Below are 16,040 nucleotides of genomic sequence, written 5' to 3' on the forward strand. Positions count from 1 at the left end.
CTTTCTAGACTCATTTTTTAACTTAATGATGTGTAAATAATATGATTGGTTGATGATTAGAAAATTTATGAGAGAAAGTATTACTTTTAATATTCTAATTCATTGTCACAAAATTGAAATTGAAAATTAAATCTAATTTTTAATCTTATGTAGCAATACTCTTTTCTTAATAAACATGGATACATGCAAAAAAATAGAATTGTAGATAAGAGGAAGATGACCATGGGCCACAAGGAAATCCAAGCCCAATTTTGAGCCCAAAAAGATCAATTTGGCCCCGTTCATGGTGGAAGGCTGGAACCCCAGTGTGCAAATTTAAGCCCATATGAAGATCTGAAGCATTCCATCTTCTTCTTCCATCTTCAAATAGTAATTTTGTTTTGCAGGGATGGCATATGACTTGATTGTTGACCGACCAAAAATCATCAATTAATTAGACTGAAACATTCATTGAAAACTTGGAATGACTTGTAAATGATATATATATTTTTTAAACAAATTTTGTTTTAAGTTTCGACCAATTCTATGCCAACACTCCCAAGCATCATTTCTTGTTTTTTTTATCCTTATAATTGTTCTTGTTTTGGTATTGTACAAAAGCAAATAGTCGCCGTTTTGTTTTGTTTCGTCTCGTCTTTTTATCATTTATTTTTCAATTTTCTCTGGTTCAAACTCGTTAACATTCTATACGTACTTTTACAGAAGATCAATGAATATGAACTCGGAACCAAGCAGGCTTGACTTGATGATGTTATGAATTATGGTTATTGTCGAGATAGGGTCTTGTGTCAGCCATATGCTGCATTTTGTAAAACACAATTGTCCAGAAAATTTTGTTCTTGTGGTGAGTTCTTAATCACTAATCAGAAATAAGTGAAATTGGAGCCTGATTTTTATGCATTGTTCAAAAAACCTTTTGTCTAGTGTTCGAAACATATTCATTTCCTTTTTGAGGCTACAAAATAAGCAATCAGAAATTAAATATCAGGCTGAAACTGCATACGAATTTTATTTTTAAAAAAAAATTGTTGGAAGATACAAGAACAACAGTATAAAACCAATCATTTAGCACAACCGGCAAGTTTTAGACAGTACAACCCTAGAAATGATTCCCCTCTACTGATTTGATGAATGATCCATGTTCAAAACATAACAACACTCCTCGCGATGTCAAGGTTTACTATCTACTCTGTAAAGAAATCAATTTATGTCATTGGTAATTCTCATCAACTGTCGCATAATGTGCGGGAATCAACCAGTCTGATAAGGTAAAATTATGCAGATATTGTGAAAGGTTATCACAAATGTACTGATCAAAACAAAGACAGTTTGTAGATGCAAAGAAATAAATGCTAGTTACTCTTCCACTAATGACTAATGAAGTTCAATTGAAAGTATAATAACATCCTCTTAGAACAAATCAAAAACTTCAAGCACAGGAAAGTACATGTCATACATTTTGTTCATTTATATCATCGACACAACATTACAAACTTTGAACTCAAAAACTAATGAAAATGTAAGAAGTAGAGCAGTACCTGGCAGCAGAAGCCCAAGTCTGCAAGTCCACCCTTGGAAGCTCAAACAGATTGGTGGCTTTTCCCGCTTTCAATGAAGGACGTTCTCGCTTCCTCGTAACTTGCATAACATTTCTAACATACAAACTTACCACAACACCTACTTCCATCGTATATCCTTCTGTACAGAAAACCCGCAAAGCGAGACACTGAAAACACTGAAATTATCAACTGTAGATTCATGTACTTCACACAGATCCCTGATCTTCTGGTTCAACATTCTAATGTCTACTGTAAATTACATAGTTTCAATCATAAAAACATTTCACCTGAAACTTTATGGTTGGACTGGCACGTCAACGTGTTGGAGTTGTTCTAAAACACTCCCCGCTTTTCTCTTGGCCCTATCGGTGCCATTCTCTGAAAGTTCTTTCAATGCCTCTTCTGCCCCGAGCTCCCTTGCTATACTCAAATAATGCGCATCACCGGTGCATAATGACCATAGAACAGCCGCAGCATTTTCCCGGTTGCGTGGCGAACCGGTTCTTATCACCTCCAACAAAACTGGGATCGGATCAGACTGACCGATCGCGCTTTTCCCTTCTGGATGGCTTGCAAGTATGGCCAGTATTGCTAGTGACTCGTCCACCATTCCACCCCCAGCATCCTTCAGGAATCTCATCAGCGGTACCACAATCCCAGCCCTAACAGCCCTAACCTTGTTTCCTTGATAGATTGAAAGGTTAAAAATTGCCGTGGCAGCATCTTTCTTTCCTCTTGGAGTCCCCTGAGAGAGCAAATCAATAAGAGCCGGGATAGCCCCAGCTGCTCCAATTGCTACCTTGTTCTCATCAACAACAGATAAACTAAAAAGGGTTGCGGCCGCATTTTCTCTTGCTTCAATACATCCATTTTTTAGGACATCTACTATATCAGGTATAGCTCCGGCATTCACAATAGTTCCCTTGTTTGCCTCGTTTATCGAAAGGTTGAGAAGTGCCGTAACGGCATGCTCTTGGGTCCGAGAATCCGTAGACGATAAAAGGTCTACAAGTAGCGGAATAGCTCCCGCCTCAGCAATACAGACTCTGTTATCTGCGTTTCGTTTTGCCAGCAACCGCAGCTCACCTGCTGCTGCTCTTTGCTGTTCTTGATTCCCGATTGCAAGTTTATGTATCAAGGCATTAATAGCGACTCGATCACAGTCTGAACCGCTGGTTCCGGATTTTTTGTTACCACAATTCCCTTGCTTTTTTGGCAACTCAACACCATTGCTCTCACACCACAAAGCAATTAAACTCTTCAAAACATAGTTGGGTGTTAGAGCTGTGTGCAACAGAGTGTGCTGAGTCTTGGGGCAGGTCTTGTGCCCTGCATCCAGCCATTTTTGAATGCATGATCTTTCGTACGTCTACAAAAGGAAGAAAAGTATAAAATCTTTGTTAACATTGTTGTCAATCGTGAATTGAATCGTGAATTGTTTTGCTAAAATAATAAATCATGAATCGTAAGATTCGCTTATTTAGTGTAATATACAATTTTATGTATGTAAATACATATAAAAACACATACATAGTTTTTTAAATGAAATTAATATCAATATATAACTAATTTCGTATATGTATATATATATAAAATCACATATATTAAAGAGTTTTTTTTTATTTTGCGAAAAAGTTGTTTCATGCATTATACAAACAGAACTGAATAGCAATAAATCAAAGTGAATTGCAATTGAATTGTATGATTCACTCAAATTAAGATTCAACAGCACAAATATAATCGTTTCGGTTGAAACTTGTGTCAAATTGTACGAATTGAATTAAGTTTCAATCAATCATGTTTGTTAAATAAATGGCTACCAGTACAGAGAGAAGTTTAAACCTGTCCAGTAGAGACAATCACAGGATCTTTCATCAGTTCAAGAGATATCGGACACCGGAAATCATCTGGGATAACAGGAGATCGGTGCTTAATCAAGCCCTTTTCAACCACAGACGTATCAGTGTCGGGATTTTCATTCGCTACAAAATTCTTCAGCTTCCGAAGCAGAAACGACACCACCTCTAAGCAATCCCCAGGAACTCCACCACACGAGATAACCATATCATGGATAGCAAGTGACTCTTTCTTCAGATCATTTAAATTCCTGATATTCAACTTCTCTGAAAGCCGTTTTAAAATTGCAGGGTCAGGGTCCTTCTCCTTCTGTGCCGTGGCTAAATCCATCTCTAGTAGTGGATCAGGTGAGTCCAATCTTCCTCTAGCTCTTTTGAATTGAGCATGCACGAGTTCAATCTAATAGAAAAATTAAAACAAATCATACCCACAATCAGTAAAATAAACAAATAGCGTGGATAGATGTTGAATTATTTTCAATAAAAATCTTCAAACAGGTTGATCCTAAACTACCTGTTCTCTAACTTCCTCTGATATATCAAGTTTATCATAAGGAATCTGACTCAATGCTTCTTCAATTTGATCTGTCACTTGTAAGAAGTCAGCTGCAATTTTGTCCCTCTGCAGAGCCTGCGACATGGAAAATACAACTTACCTTAAAACTAAAATGTTAATTAGACAAGAGACTTGTAAACAAGACAATCACATAACTTAAGCACAAAGAATGATAATAGATAGATATCACAAGACTATCAATCTTGTTAAATGTTAAAGATTGGATTAAAAAAGGAAAGAGTCGATTGGAGATTTAAAAACTAACACTGCACAAAAGAACCTCCACAGATGATGTCCAAGAACTTAAACTTGCTGAAGAATAGTGAGACCTAAATGTAAGCTCAGAAATCTTAAATCCCTTAGCTTTGCAAAGACATGAAATGGAACTGCTTAGGGCGGCCATTGTTGTTTATTGAGAGTGACAACTGGTTTTGTGATAGCCCTCTATCAAAAAAATTTATCACTTAATTCCCGCATAACAAATATCATAAATTCTCCTACAAAGCCTGATAAAAGAAAAATGAATCAAATGCATATCTCTAGGATCAAAATGACCCTTTGGTCGATGCACCTGTGATAGAAAATGCCGAAATTTCTTCAATGCTATTAATTCCCATAATGCTGAAACATCCTTAATTTAATTGAATTACCGTCTATGACTCCACACCTACTGCAATTCTGCCTCAGAAGTTACCACAGGATTGGATAACTAGCACATTCCAGTTTGCCTCTGCCTCTCTCTCTCTCTCTCTCACACACACACACACACACACACACACAGAGTTTGACTTAGAATTTGAACCAAAAACTTGCCTAGAAATTAGCAGAAAAATCAAGTAAAATCAAGCTAGAATTCTCTACTTTTCTGCCTTCATACAAAAAACCCATCTTTGTGTGAAGCAGGTAAATGAACAAATCCTAAAAGGTTTTATTGTTTCTGTTTCTAAGAAAACAAAACAACTAGAATCATGGGTATGGAATTTCTTTCTTGTCCTCAATTTTCTCAACAACCAAACAGACCACTTCCATCACAAACCACAATCTAAACAAAATCACAATCAAAACCCAAAATCAGATTAAACAACAACTAAAAGTACCTGAAAGACCTTGCTGCCTTCATTGATAGATCGGAGAATCTCTCTAGCAGAGTCCAAAGCGACCTTCAACGACTCGAGACCTCGAACCTCATCGAGTCCGAGCTCTTCTTCGCTGTCCTTCAATTCCTCAAACAAAGGGCTCAATAGCTTCACTCTCCGAACCAAGTTGTTGTACATCTTCTTAGAAGAGTTCTGGCACTCGGGCGACCCAGAGATTTCCTTTATGGCTACAGCGAGTTGACTCACCAACGTGTCCTTTGGATCGTCCTCCATCGGATGATTCGGACCCATATGGATCACAAGCTATAAATCACTAGAAAACCCCGAGAACTTAAGATTTGAAGGCAATTGAGAGAGACCCAGATGAGAGAATTCGTCGAATTTTGACAATTTTTATGTGGGTCGAATTGACTCGCCCAAAAATCCTTGGGTATAGAAAAAAAAAAGTCTATAAGATGATCAAAGCCATGAAGTTAGGGTTTCTGAGGGTAATGGAAGAGACCTAATTGAGGAAATTGGTTTAAATTCAAAGTGGATGGGATGAGAGAGAAAACGGCGGTGAAGAAGAGATATGCATGTACAGACGAAGTTCTTCTTGTGCACACAAGAAAGGTTAGAGAGAGAGAGAAGATAGAATGATGGTTAAATTGTGGATTAATTATGGTTTATTTTTAAACTAATTGAATAAAATATTTTTATAAAAAATTAAGATAATTAAATATTAATAATTATATATTTATTTTTAAATTAATTGAATAAAATATTTTTATAAAAAATTAAGATGATTAAATATTAATAATTATATATTTAAATTATATTTATTTTAAAAAAATAAACATTATATATAAATATTTTAAATAAATATTTTAACCAATAAATTTAAATAAAAATAATTAAAAATCCTCCTAAGAGGAAGTTGGAAGAAAAGTATAAGATAATAATAATATGGACTTCACATTAGGCCTCGTTTGGAAAGTGACTATTTTAGTAGACTATTTTAGTTTTTAACTATTTTAATAGGTTAAAATTTTTGTGTTTGGGAAGATGATTAGATTTTTTTGTGGTTGGATGTGATGTTTGTGAGAGAAAAAGTAAAATGATTATGGGTTTGATGTGATATTTTGTCTTATTAACTATTTTAGCCTATTTTATCTTTTTAGAATTTTTAACCTAAATTAGGTTATTTTTTTTCTTTCCAAACACCCCTATGTGTATATATGTGTCAGATTTCTCATTTGTAAATGTAGATTTATTTTAGGTTATTAGAATTAAAAAATAATTATAGTATTTTACACTTTCTAATCTTTTTGTTTTTAGTGAAACAAGAAATTGAGGGGTGGTTTGGGATGATCTAAATAAATGTACTTTTTGAATTTTTATAAAATATGGATTGAGTTTGAAATAATGTGATAAGAGGTGATGTAACCTAGATAAGATAGCGACTTTTTAACTTTTTAAAATTATGTCAAATAAGGCCTGAGGCCTCGTTTGGGAACAGACTAATTTAGTAACTATTTAGCCAAAATATGAGTTAAAAAAATTAGTATGTTTTGGATGACTTTTTGAATTTTTATGAAAAGATGTGCAAAAAGTAAAGAGAAAAGAGAATCTTTAACTTTTTAGTATGAATTATTAACTTTTTGACTAATTTAATAATTTTTTGGCTAAAAAATTCGGTTGCCAAACGAGGCCTGAGTGTATAAAAACGAAATGGAGAGTCTTGTTCAATTGATATTATTATTATTATTTTTAAAATCATTTTTATGAAATATGAATAAACTAATCAAAATTAATAAAATACAAGTAAAACTATTCCCACTATGAGTGAAAATTATGTAGTGCAATTAACTAGTAGAAGTTTTCTATTAATTTGTAATTAATTTATAACTATGTGCTTTATAAATGAAAAAATGTTTAAATTTGTTTTGAGCTTATGAAAATAAATAAGCTAATAATATAAGAACTTTTATCAAGCATCCTTTCTTTTTAAAGTATAATAACATTTAAGCACAAAAATTTAAATTTTAAACTAAATAAATTGTAAACAAACTTTACCAAACTGGTGTACTAAAGAAAATGTTAATTTTTTCATTATACTTGTTTATATTCAACGCTATTTTTTTATATTTATTTACTGAACAACAATTCATGTAACAAATAGAAAATTAGGAACTTTTGATAAAACTATTGTTATGATTAATTACATTAACTGGGTTTCTCTCCAATCTGCTATTTTGTCGTGTTTGTGCGCTCTATCATGGTTTTAATCTGTCAAATTTTAAAGTTTGTGTGTATAAATTATTTATAAAAATTAAATTAATTTAATAATTATAGTAACAAGCTTTCAACGCGTTTATCTTTAAAAACATAAATGATTTATTTTTAAAGTCCTACTTATTTATTTTTTAATACTTTCTTGATATATGTTTGCAAATAAGTTTTTTCAATAGCTTGTGATGCCTTTTTTGCTTATAGTAATTAAGAATGATTTTTATGATAAATTAACTGAACTATAGTATCATTAAGCCTATGTTTGGGAAATTGGGTTTGAAGATTTTTTTGGTTAAAATAGTCATAAAAAAAAAATAGACTTTTTAATTTAATAAGATAAAATATCACATCTAACTCATAATCATTATATTCTTTCTCTCACAAAAAAATTAAAAATCTTTTCCAAATCAAAATTTTTAATTCTAAATTAAATAATTAAAAAAATTAACCCACTTTCCAAACGAAGCGTAAAGCACATCAAGAGAAATGTGGCTTGTCAATGAGTTGAAAAAGGGAAATAGAAAAAGTAAAACATAATTAGGAGCATGGTGTTTTGGACTAATCAGTGAATTAGATGTGTGGACTGTGGAGGGAACACTTGTTCATCATGGAGCTGGCCTAACCACACACGAAAAAATCACAATTTATGCCTCTTTTGGAAAGTGAGTTATAATTCACTTGTCGGATTATAACCCACTTCCTCTCTTATAAAAAAAATTACTTATAAGTAACTTTTAATCAAAAAATTAATTATAATTATCTTTTCAAAATAGTCCTTAATAAGTTTTCATTTAAAAGGTGAGTTAATTTTTATTTATTTATTTATTATTTTAATTTAGAGTTAAAAAGTATCGTTTGAATAGGTTTTTTGACTTTTCTATATCTGTGAGAAAAAAATAAGGTGACTATAATTTAAATATGATATTTTATTTTATTAGTCTTTTAATATATATATATATATATTTTTTTTTGACTATTTTAACCTAAACTTTTTATGTCAAACCAAAGCTAAGTAATTTTCTTTTATTTTTATTTATTTATTTTTTATTTTTTTGTGTGGAGTGTGCTTGGCGAGAGATTTTTATTTTATTTTATTTATTTATTTTTATATCGTATCTATACTATATATATAACCAAATGTAGTTGTATTGACAAAAGTCTCTAAATATTCATTATTAAATTCTCATAATTTTAAAACTTTCTCTTTCTTACGTGGCAACCCTCTTTGATTGTTTTTCATGTTTTCTATTTTCCTCCATTTTTTATTTGTTTGATTAATTAAAATGAAAATTAATTTCATGGTTTATGGATAAAGATTTGAATTTCAAAATTCCTCCATATAGATAAACATATAAAAATTAATAAATAATTTATGAAAATTAATTTCATGGTCTACAGATAAACATAAAAATTAAATAACTAATTTAAAAAAATTAATTTCACAACTTATAGATAATTTGAAATTTCTTCCCAAAAATGAATTTATAAAAATTGATAAATAACTTATAAAAATTAATTTTTTGACCTACAGATAAAGGTTAAAAAATTGATTTAAAAAAAATGAAATTACTCCTTTTCTTTGCCCTTCATTTTGTAGTAGTTGTATTGGAAAAAATCTCCAAATATTCATTATTAAATTCTCATAATTTTAAAACTCTCTCTTTTGTACATGGCAACCCTCTTTGATTGTCTTTCATGTTTTCTGTTTTCCTCCATTTTCTATTTGTTTGATTAATTAAAATGAAAATTAATTTTATGATTTATGGATAAAGATTTGAATTTCAAAATTCCTCCATATAGATAAACATATAAAAATTGATAAATAATTTATGAAAATTAATTTCATGGTCTACAGATAAAGAAAAAAATTAAATAACTAATTTAAAAAATTAATTTCACAACCTATAGATAATTTAAAATTTCAATCAAATGTAGTTGTATTGGCAAAAGTTTCTAAATATTCATTATTAAATTCTCATAATTTTAAAACTCTCTATTTCCTACGTGGCAACCCTCTTTAATTGTCTTTCATGTTTTTTATTTTCCTCAATTTTCTATTTGTTTGATTAATTAAAATGAAAATTAATTTCATGGTTTATGGATAAAGATTTGAATTTCAAAGTTCCTCCATATAGATAAACATATAAAAATTAATAAATAATTTATAAAAATTAATTTCATGGTCTACAGATAAAGATAAAAATTAAATAACTAATTTAAAAAAATTAATTTCACAACTTATAGATAATTTAAAATTTCTTCCCAAAAATGAACTTATAAAAATTGATAAATAACTTATAAAAATTAATTTCATGACTTACAGATAAAGGTTAAAAAATTGATTTAAAAAAATGAAATTACTCTTTTTTTTTTTTTGGCCCTTCATTTTGTAATAGTTGTATTGGAAAAAGTCTCTAAATATTCATTATTAAATTCTCATAATTTTAAAACTCTCTTTTTCCTACGTGGCAACCCTCTTTAATTGTCTTTCATATTTTCTATTTTCTTCTATTTTCTATTTGTTTGACTAATTAAAATGAAAATTAATTTCATGGTTTATGGATAAAGATTTGAATTTCAAAATTTCTCCATATAGATAAACATATAAAAATTGATAAATAATTTATGAAAATTAATTTCATGTTCTATAGATAAAGATAAAAATTAAATACCTAATTTAAAAAAATTAATTTCACAACTTATAGATAATTTAAAATTTCTTCCCGTAAATGAACTTATAAAAATTGATAAATAATTTATAAAAACTAATTTCATGACCTACAGATAAAGGTTAAAAAATTGATTTAAAAAAATAAAAGATAAACATATAAAATTTCATAAATAATTTATGAAAATTATTTCATGACCTAGAGATAAAGAAAAAAATTAAAACAATTATTTAAAAAAATTAATTTCATGACTTATAGATAAATAAACATATAAAAATTGATAAATAATTCATAAAAATTAATTTCGTGGCCTATAGATAAAGATAAAGATTAAATAATTGATTTACAAAAATTAAAATAATAAAATTTAAATAAATATATGATTTGTTAATCTTTATCTATGAAAAACATATCTATCTAAATCTTTGTTTTGATTTACTTATATTTTTTTCTCATTCTGTCACATATTATTCTTTTTTATTTTGAATCTATACTAAATGTGGTGAAGTATGAGAATTTTTCATTATCTTAATACTAAATTCTTATGGATTCTCTCTCCTATGTGTCACTTCTCAAGTCTCCTCTCCCACTTTTTCTAATTTTTAATCATTTGTCAATTATCTAAATTGCAAAAGCCAAAAGGATTATATATAGGGGTATTTTTTTTAAGGTCCCTGATATTATGATTTTACATTATAAAGGACATCAAATATTTTCATGATGTCTAAGGTCCCCTCAACATCAATCTAGAGAAAATTGATCCAGAGAAAATTGGTCCAGAGAAAATTCAAGTCAGAGAAAATTGGTTTCGGACTTCCCTAAACTTTCTAAATTTCTCTGCTCTTTTTTTTTTGAACATAGGAATTCCCCTACCTCAACTCACTTCCTTGCTTCTCAAAGGTGAGAAAGAAAGGCAACTTCTCAAAAAAAATTTCCAGAGAAATTCTGGACTGCATAGAGAAATTCACTGAAAACCAGAGAAAATCTCATCTCCAATCCAGAGAAATTCAATTAACCCAGAGAAATTCTCCATTTCCAACCCAAACCAGAGAAATTCTTCCTCTCCAATCCAGAGAAATTTCCCTTCTCTCTAGAGAAAAATGAAATTTATCTGAACAAAGACACACACCGGAACGAAGCTCTGTAATGTAGTGAGAGAGTAGAGAGAGAGAGAGAGACTGTAAATTGTAATCCTCCTCATCGAAAGAAAGAATATGAGCAGAACGAAGCTTGGACTCCTCATCTTCCTATTCGCTTTCAACTCAATCTCTCTCTACCTCTACTTATCCTCCCACCCCGACCACTCCCCTCACTCTCCCCCATCGGAAAACCACCAATCTCTCACCGGGAACGGCCACACTCTCACGGATAACCCCCACAACTTCTCCCTCTCAAAACCATGGCCAATCCTTCCGTCGTACCTCCCATGGTCTCTCAACCCCAACGTCCCCTTCAGATCCTGCGAATCCTACTTCGGCAACGGCTTCACTCGTCGGATCGATCTCCTCAAATCCTCGCTCTCCGATCACCGGACTGAAGGCTGGTTTCGGTGCTTCTACAGTGAGACGTTGCGGAGCTCGATTTGTGAAGGCGGGAGGGTTCAGATGCATCCGGACAAGATTAGGATGTCGATTGGGGGAGAGAGGTTGGAGGCGGTGATGGGGATTTGGAGGAGTGGAAGAAAGTAGCGAGATTCTGGCGGTGGTGGTGGTGGTGAGAGTGGTGTGAGATGGGTGAGTTTAGGAGTGGGAATGGGGTGAGGGACCTTAGACTACAAAAGAACAGAATGTGGACCTAATCTATTACTAAAAGTTGGATAGGGACCTTAGACCGATTTCCCCTTATATATATTTAAATAAAATGATAAATATTTAGATATGAACAACAAAGAGGTAGAGATAAAAATATAAAAAGTAAAATAAATTAAAAAGATAACTATTCAAATTTCAACCACACAATAATATAAAGAGTCAAATAAAAAAAATAGAGATGAAGAAATATACAAAAATAAAAATATAACTATTTAGATTTGAACTGCAAAATGAAAATTCAAATAAAAAATAACAAAATATTTAAATAAAAATATTAAGATTGGGATATAAATATCCCAAAAAAGAAGATAATTTTTTTAACGATCTATATTTATCTTTTATTAGTTTGTTATAGAATTTTCATATATTTCAACTTAATCTTTTGAAAGTTTATCTTCAAGTTGAACTTAATATTTATCTTTTAAAACCATCAATTAATTATCCATACAAATTTTAAAAATGATAGAATTCCACATATATATATATATATATATATTTTGTTTAAGCATAATCTTTTCAATATAAAAACAAGTTCCTGCAAAAGAAACCATGAACAGAAGATTAGGAGGAAAACAACCAACATTGAGCCATTTTTGATCCCTTTCGGTGCCTAAAAATCTTAAATATTTGCTTTACATTTGAATTGTGTACTTACATGAGTTTTTGCATTTGTGAGAAAGTGAGTTTATGTAAATGGATATTATTATTTTATTTTTAAATTTTTTTCTTACAATCTGTATTTTCCTTATTTCTTTCTTTTTGTTAATAATGTATCATTTAATTGAGATTTTTTTTAATATATTTATAAAAGCGCTACTGTTATCAATTTGTAACTCTCTCACTTATTGATTATTTGTGTTTAATTTTTTTTGGTGCAGATGTTAGATTGAAAATGAAGAACACATCAAAATTTATTGGATATGGGTTTATACTTTAAATGTATTCATCAGTTGATTTTTTATTATTGATTATCCTGTTAAAATAACTTATGATTAAATTTATTTTTAGGAACTCATTTCCTTTGAGAACCAAACCACAAATTTTTTCTTTTTTTATTTTATTTTATTTTTATTTTTATTTTTATTTAGATTCAGAGTTTGAGCAAATGAAAAATATCACATATTTAAAATGTTAATTTTTTTTTGAATAATTTAAATATTTATATTCTTTATGTTTGTCAATTCAAGTTTAACGCATTTCCAAACTTTTTTTTTTTTTAATCATTCCAAACCATTTGTGTTTAATGAATCAATATAACCAAAAAAACAAATAGCATGCAAAAAAATTTTAACCACTAACTGAATATAATGGGAATTAAAATTAATTTTATTTTAATTTATTATATTATATCTACTATTGATTAAACAAAATTAGTGTTACTTTTATTTAATATATTAGTTATTGTGATTAATTATAATATGCCTTTGTTACTCTATTTTTGATTGTCTGAAATAATTCTTAGATAAATTAGCTATTATATATGTTATGATTTACTTAATAGATGATAGTTTTTTAAAATTTGTAATAATGTGATATATTTAATATTTTTAATGATGTGATATAAGATTTATACACAAACTAAATAAAAATATTAAGAAATACAATCAAATAACAAATTTTTTTTTAATGACTATTGACTTTCTAAAATCCCGTGCCTCGCACGGGTGACTACTAGTTGGTACTCTAATTGAATGTGAATAACCAATTGCGCTAGTATGATGGAGAAAGCCTATGCCTCATAATGACGTCAGAGATTCAAATCTTTTTTGGCATATGATCTTATTACTTCTCATATGTTTATTTAGAATTTTTTTCTTTCATTTATTTTTTTTTTCTGGAAAAATTTACTCATAAATTTTATAGGGGAGAATTTGATCCATTTAATTCTATGGGTTTTTTTATGAACCAATTAATTATTTTTATTTTGAAAAGTTATATTATTTGATTGAATAATGTTAGAGATTCTAAATATTTTATTAATATTTTTATCAAATATCTCACATGGATACGTGAAAAGTTATATTATTTGATTGAATAATACTAGAGATTCTAAATATTTTACTAACATTTTTTACCAACAATAATGTTCCAGACCCCATTTTTCCCCCACTCCCTTTGACCCCGTCTCAACATGATTGGCCAGTTTTTTTTTTTTTTTTTTTTCCTCCAATCACCACCTGCCACGTATGTGCGTGGGGAGGGGGTGAGGGTGGTGATTGGAGGGGGTCTCAATCATGACCCTTTTACCAAATATCTTACATGGGTACGGTCTTATACCCACATGAGACATTTGGTAGAAATATTGATAAAATATTCGGGATTTCTACCATTTTTCTATTTGATTTGGTGTCATTAAAGTTTAAGTGAATACCTTTTTTGTGATTCATTTTTTAAATTTTCTGATTCACTTTTGGGATAGGAATGGAAATGTGAGATTGTGGAAGATTCTTTTAAGTGTGAAAATCTACAATATTTTTGTTAGTGTAATTTTCTAGTGTTATATTAAAGTGGTTACATTAGAGTGCTATGTTTAAAAAAAGTATACTAATTTTTTTTTGTGTATTACATTGATTGGAGTGTTACGTTTAAAAAAAAATACACAAAAAGTTTTTTTAAAGTGTTACGTTGTTACGTTGTTACGTTTGAAAAAAATACACTAAGAAATTTTTGTGTGCTACATTGATTGGAGTGTTGCGTGCACTAAGGAGTTTTTTTTTTTTTGAAATGTTTCGTTATTATGTTTGAGAAAAGTACACTAATAAGTTTTTTAGTGTATTACATTGAAATGTTACGTTTGGAAAAAAGTACACTGGAGTTTTTTAGTTTTACATTCATAAGAGTGTTATGTTTTTTAAAAGTACACTAAGGAGTTTTTAGTATGTTATATTAGAGTGTTATGTTTTTAAAAAATACACTAAGGAGTTTTTAGTGTATTACATTAGAGTGTTACATTTTTGAAGTGTTACATTGAAGTGTTATGTTTAGAAAAAAGTACAGTACAGAGTTTTTTTAAAGTGTTATGTTTAGTAATTTCTACATTATAAGAAAATCTTCATTTATTTCTCAATACAGAATACAAGCGCGTTTATATTTGATTCTTTATGTAATGCATGCGAGAATGGGACCTTTGGATCCATAAGAGAAAAAAAAAAAAAGAGAGGATCAAATAATTCATAAGATCACAATTTCGAATTTATTGATGCTTTACTCTTTTTTTTTTTTTTTTTGGTATTAATTATGCGTTTGTAATTTATTATGATTATAATTCACTCTATTTTATTGTTATATCATATATTAGAATGTGACTAGTTTAAACATTTGATTTCTTAGCTTTTGTATTATTGTTAATGTTAAATGGTATCCTATTTGTAACAATTCGAAAGTTTAAGTTGTCCTTTAAATTTTATATTAGTATTATGGTTATATGTAATAATATATTATTAAATAAATAATAATAATAATAATAATAATAATAATAATGGGTATAGTAGTAAAACAAATAATTAATTTACTATTGGTATACGATAGAGTATAATTTAATTAGAGATTAATTTATTTATATAATTATATTAGAAAACTAGGTCAAAGTGTAATTATCTTAAATATCTATTAAAAATAAGTATAAATTTATATAATTTATAAATCAAATCTAGGGAAGATACGCGGGTCACGGTCTTAAAAGAAAGAAAGAAAGGAAAAGAAAGAAAGAGAGGAAGGAGAAAGGAAAGAAAAGAAGAAAAGGAAAAAAAAATAATGAAAGTTGAGAGGGTTTTTGATAGTGGAAAAAAAGAGTGAAGCATTAAAGTTAAGGTGAGTTATATTATACGTTGAGTTACCATAATATATTTTAAGTATATTTTTACTTACCATATTTATTTTATACAAGTTATGTTTTATAAATTATTATAAATTATATTAATATTTTGATTACGTGAATTATTTCCTGGCCCCTATTTGTTTAAAATGAAACTCATGGATATATTTATTTATATTTTAAAGAATATTTGACTATAACCTTATAAACAATTATGTTTTATAAGTACCACGCCTTGGGGGACTTAAATAACCATTGGTTTCTGTTTGGTCACTTTGTGGCCTTCTATTGTCATGGATCTATTGGCTTCTGTTCTGTGCGGAGCAAAGTGCTGTGCGGAGATAAGTATTACACTATTGTGTGAGCCACCTCTTGAATCCATACCTTTGTTCTGACTATCACTCTTG

At 29.2% G+C, this 16,040-nt stretch overlaps 1 protein-coding gene across 1 annotated transcript; it reads right to left on the reverse strand.

The window, feature by feature from the left end:
• Positions 1 to 1,336: 1,336 nt before the first annotated feature.
• On the reverse strand, positions 1,337 to 5,728 carry LOC114310458 (U-box domain-containing protein 14-like). Its single transcript, XM_082873208.1, has 5 exons — positions 5,069 to 5,728; positions 3,930 to 4,046; positions 3,402 to 3,815; positions 1,847 to 2,928; positions 1,337 to 1,726 (listed from the first exon to the last, which is right to left on the reverse strand). The coding sequence occupies exons 1-4, from the start codon at positions 5,357 to 5,359 to the stop codon at positions 1,855 to 1,857; spliced, it is 1,896 nt and encodes a 631-aa protein (XP_082729334.1). The 5' UTR covers positions 5,360 to 5,728; the 3' UTR covers positions 1,337 to 1,726; positions 1,847 to 1,854.
• Between the last annotated feature and the right edge of the window lie 10,312 nt (positions 5,729 to 16,040).

The sequence above is a fragment of the Camellia sinensis genome, chromosome 1 (assembly GCF_055761805.1).
Source record: "Camellia sinensis isolate YWXY chromosome 1, ASM5576180v1, whole genome shotgun sequence".
Classification (NCBI taxonomy): Eukaryota; Viridiplantae; Streptophyta; class Magnoliopsida; order Ericales; family Theaceae; genus Camellia; species Camellia sinensis.

Coding starts and splice junctions, on each gene's coding strand:
- LOC114310458 (XM_082873208.1), bottom strand. CDS start 5,359: ATGGGTCCGAATCATCCGATGGAGGACGATCCAAAGGACACGTTGGTG. Junction 4,047..5,068: donor AAGGCAGCAAGGTCTTTCAG/GTACTTTTAGTT, acceptor TCCATGTCGCAG/GCTCTGCAGAGGGACAAAAT. Junction 3,816..3,929: donor CAGAGGAAGTTAGAGAACAG/GTAGTTTAGGAT, acceptor TTTTTCTATTAG/ATTGAACTCGTGCATGCTCA.